The sequence below is a fragment of the Camellia sinensis genome, chromosome 7 (assembly GCF_055761805.1).
Source record: "Camellia sinensis isolate YWXY chromosome 7, ASM5576180v1, whole genome shotgun sequence".
NCBI classification, from domain to species: domain Eukaryota; kingdom Viridiplantae; phylum Streptophyta; class Magnoliopsida; order Ericales; family Theaceae; genus Camellia; species Camellia sinensis.
The window spans coordinates 198,498,670-198,503,437 of NC_138967.1; the positions used below are offsets into that span (position 1 = coordinate 198,498,670).

The following is a 4,768-nucleotide window of genomic DNA, read 5'->3' on the forward strand; positions in this document are numbered from 1 at the left end:
CTCAATATCTTAAGATTTAGAGGTAATCTTGAGCAATCCTTTAAGTCTCCAAGCAATGTCCTTCTCTACCTCTAGTTTGATCTCATGTTCTTGGCCTCTCACTCTCTCTCTCACGTTTTTGCTACCAAGGATGTAGATATGAGAGTGTAAAGTGTGAATAAGGGTCCACTAATGCTTTGTATAGGCTAAAATAATGGTTTAATTAAATGGTTGATCAACTAATCAATTGGGCATTAATTTATTCTAATTTAATCGTCCTGAACCAAATTTTAATTAAACCTACCATAAAATTCTAAAAATTCCAAATAACACATAAACCAAGTCAATTTTTGAATCGGATGCCGATAAGGCCTTCAATTTGCAAACTAAAATGGAAACATGAACAGATCTTTCTACGTTAAACATATATAAACACAAATAAGGCAACATATGATGCAAAATTTTACTTAATTACTCATTTGACATAATTAAATCATGGATTAACGTTAATAAGAGGTTGGGGCTGTTACAGACACCAACTCCGTTAAATATAAACTCAGGCAACCCAAGTGGACGAAAAACAACTTGTTTTGTTACGCAATCAATGGAGGCATGATATTTTGTTAACCAGTCCATCTCCAAAATTACGTCAAAGTGATTGAGATTTAGAGGCAATAAATCAACATATAAAACTACATCCTCAATAACAATCTCACATGCAGGATACACGTAAGCACAAGTCATGGACCCCCCACTAGGTGAAGACACAACTAATAAATAGTTCATGGGTTCCAATGGTCTAGACAATTTTCTCGAAAAAGCATGCGACACAAATGAATGCGTAAATCCCGAGTCAATCAAAATATAAGCATTTTGAGCACAAATAGGGAGTATACCTGACACCACTATCTCAGTATTTTGCACATCCCCTAGTACAAGTGCAAACACTTGGCCTTGCCTCAAGGTTTCTCTCCTGGTAGCTTTAGGATTGGGTTTTGGTGTGGCGGTTGATGCTGCAACACTTGCTACGGGTCTCCTAGTGCCTTGCGATGCGAGAGGACAATCTTTGACTATGTGGCCCACCTTGCCACACCTGTAATATCCCCCAGAAATTTTGTAACAAACCCCTTTATGTCTTCTGCCACATTCTGGACAAGGTGGTATAAAATTGTTCCCTTAACTAGAACTATTGGTTGGCCCTGTATTCTGTTTCTTACTTTGTGAGTTATTATGACCCTTTTTTAAATTAAAACTTTGTCTCTTACCCCGCCATTCAGTCACCGGCGTCTTAGCCTGCTTCAAGGCTGCAATGTTTTCCTCGGCCATGATAGCTCAGTCAAAGACATCCATATACTTGAGTAATTTCAGAACATTGATCTGGTCAAGTATCTCCACATTAAGTCCTCCCTCAAATTTTCGAGCCTTTTTATAGTCAGTATCTACCATGTGTGGTGCATAACATGCAGGCTCAGTAAATTTTGTTTCATATTCGGCCATGGACATAGTACCTTGCTTTAAGTCCCCAAACTCAGATACTTTGCGATCACAGACACATTAAGGAAAGTATTTATCATAGAATGCTTCCTTGAATTGATCCCAAATCATAGTATTATTACTTTCACGCACAAGCATCCACCATTGCCTTGCCTTCTCTTGTAAAGTAAAAGTAGCTAATAACACTTTATGTGCCTCTGAACACGGAAACACTTCAAACAGCTTTTCAATTTCTAAGATCCATGCCTCAGCTTTTAGTGGTTTTAGTCCTCCTTGGAATGTCGGTGGCTTCATTTTGTTAAACTTTTGTGTTAAGGCAATAACATCATCATTGGCATTTGGTTTAGGTTGCACTGGTGGCGGAGGAGGAGGTGTGGGCTGTTGATTCTGTTGTTGTCTTAGAGCTTCAATCAAGAGTTCAACCATTCTCTCAAATCTTGCAATTCTTGCTTCGGGTGATTCATTTTCATCTACATTTCTTGCATTCTCCATTGCACTATATGAAACATGGTAATAATAAACATAGGAAAGATGGTTTTCTTATTCATGTCAGCACATATACACATAACATGTCCACACACACTCATTTATGCTCATGCAATGCCCTGCTTGCTTTTCTAGGACATCCTATAGCTCATTTGGACATGTGTGTGCGGTATAACTCGTGCTTTTATACCACTCTGTCATGACCCAAACCCGCCCCTAAGGGTTTAGCATCGTAACCAGCTAGTTATCTGTGATTACCATAGGCTTGCTTAACAGTAATAACAACTATACAATAAGAGGGGCCGGCAGAAGCCTGTAAATATTAAAACATAATATACAAAGAGTTATGAGGACTTAAATGAACAAACTACCTATAGATGTATACCAATATTCACACAAGTCCAAAACACATCTAAGTACAAAATAAAAAACATGTTAGGGAATTAAATCCCAAAGCCAAAACAAATTATACAACATTCACTTGACTTCAAATAACATTAAAAAATGGTGGAATTAGATCACCCAAAAAGCCTTGACATTAAGGGTTCGGAACCTTGTGGTGAGGCACATTAGGTTGGCTTGACAAAACGGATTCAGGTCGATGCCGCTAACTTTGCTCCGGTGCTTGACCACCTACATAAATATATATATATATATATATAATAAACTGAGATTTAAAGCCTAGTGAATAACAAATGTGTAAAGGGTTAAGAATGAGTGTTCTTTTTAGAACAGTCAATTGCATCAGTAGATCATTTATTCGATCAATATCTCATATTTCATATCATTTCTGTCATATAGTAATCATAGCAGTCATACGTGTTATATCCAATAGCAAATCAGTACAATAGGTCTTAAAAGACCGAACAGTCAATTGATGGCCATCAAACAGTAAACAGTAGTTCCAAAACTTAGAATTGACAGAGATCTCTGTAACAGTAGCAGTAATAGTAACAATAACAGTAGCAGTAACAGTCAGTTGCTATGGATGCCACGAGTATAATTTATAAAATAGGACAACATTTATTCAGTAAACAATATCATTTCAAAAAGCAGTACAATTAATCGTTTAGAAAATAAGTATACTTGAACATAACTTTACAACATTGTTACTCACAGTGGGCTCCCTGAAACACTTGCTAAAATGCACTAAGGGTGCGACGTTCGACCTAAACAAACAAATTCAAGCACAACAGCTCAATCACATTCGTACCGTTAGCCAATTCTATCTGATTTGGTTGTTACCTATTCAATAACCAATCGTCTTTACTCGTTCGGTTTTAAATTTTCATTCGTTCATTCTAATGCCCTCATGAGATGTAAATGCACATGAAAACACTTTAAAACTATGCAACCGGAGGCTCGAAAGGTAGAAAAGTGGAGCGAAAAACAACACCTGGTCTGTCCAAAGGGCCAAATGTACGGGGGTATTTACCGCACGTGCGAGACCATCTCCGCATGTGCCTCTCGCACCTGCATTTATGTCAGTATGTTCACTCACCACTGCCCTGCTTTCTGCACGTGCGAGACCCTAAGCCGCACTTACGATACTAGGTGAAAAACTGTCCGAAATTCTGTTCAAATTTGCAGCTCACATTTGTACCATTATTACTTCATTTCCATACATTTTAAGTCCCAAAAATTCTTCAAAAACACTTGAATTCACAAGTTCTAGTTTAAAACAAAATGCATGAGTTTAAAACAACCTCAAATTCTCATGAAGAAATCAAACCCTCATTTTGTTATGTAAATGTATAGAACATGCAAGTGTAAGCTCTAAAATTCAAACTTCCATGGAATATGTAGCTATATGAAGTGAATTTAGTCAATTCTTCCATACCAAGACATGCATATATTATCTATCAATTAGATTCACATATCCTTCGCTTAAACCCCAAATTCATCTTGTTTAATTTGAATTCCATAAGTATAAATATGATTCTTCAAATTGGGGAGATACAAGAGAAGAACTCTTACCTAAAGTTAAAGAATTGAGTTGAATTCCTACTTCTCGTTCACTTTTCTTCTTCCTCTTGGTGTTCTAGATGAACTCTCGTTCTCTCTCTTGAATCTTCCTCTCCCTCTCTCTCTCTCTCTCTACGTGTATACTAAGAGAGCTCCAAAAAACCCCACTATATTACACTTATCATCATCCTATTCAAGTGTTGAAGAGGATACCTCTAATGCTATTTAGTTTCCTAATTAGTTTGTCTAAGGCTTACATTCATTCCTAATTAAGCCAATTAAACTCTAATAGTTTTACTTAAATTAAATTAAACCTCATCATAAAATGATCTCAATTAAACTAACTTAAATAAATTTAGGTGAATTAGGCTCTAATTCCTATCCAATTTCTTAATTCTAACTTGTTAAAAATTAACAAGTCAAACAAGTTTAATTTTCACTCTGATCTATCTGTCTACAATAACACAATAACAAGACAATACAAATCAATACAATACATATAACACATGGCACATAAGTCACAATTAACACATAATCTCAGGATCAACACTAATCACATAATTAACTTCATTAATTTACTTAATTAAGAGAGCAACTGTCACATGATCTTTACTGAAAAAAAGCCAATTATAGTTAAAGAATGGTGATGTTAAAATAAAAATAAAAAATAAAAAGACTACTGATTTCGTCAAAATGACATTTGTACTAGTTGAATAATATTATCAGTATTTGATTTTTTTTATTTTTTTTTTTAACGACATAAACTTTTGCATTATAATTTGACATAGCTAGTTTGTGTATAAATGATTCTCAAAAAGTTCTATTTTAAATAACAAAATCTTAT

General features: G+C 35.4%; 1 protein-coding gene across 1 annotated transcript; it reads right to left on the minus strand.

The window, feature by feature from the left end:
* Window positions 1-450: 450 nt before the first annotated feature.
* Window positions 451-1,965, minus strand: LOC145796443 (uncharacterized). Its single transcript, XM_082881556.1, has 3 exons — window positions 1,596-1,965; window positions 1,334-1,514; window positions 451-1,072 (listed from the first exon to the last, which is right to left on the minus strand). The coding sequence occupies exons 1-3, from the start codon at window positions 1,963-1,965 to the stop codon at window positions 451-453; spliced, it is 1,173 nt and encodes a 390-aa protein (XP_082737682.1).
* Window positions 1,966-4,768: the final 2,803 nt, after the last annotated feature.

Coding starts and splice junctions, on each gene's coding strand:
- LOC145796443 (XM_082881556.1), bottom strand. CDS start 1,965: ATGGAGAATGCAAGAAATGTAGATGAAAATGAATCACCCGAAGCAAGA. Junction 1,515..1,595: donor GTGGATGCTTGTGCGTGAAA/GTAATAATACTA, acceptor GTGATCGCAAAG/TATCTGAGTTTGGGGACTTA. Junction 1,073..1,333: donor AATGTTCTGAAATTACTCAA/GTATATGGATGT, acceptor GGGATATTACAG/GTGTGGCAAGGTGGGCCACA.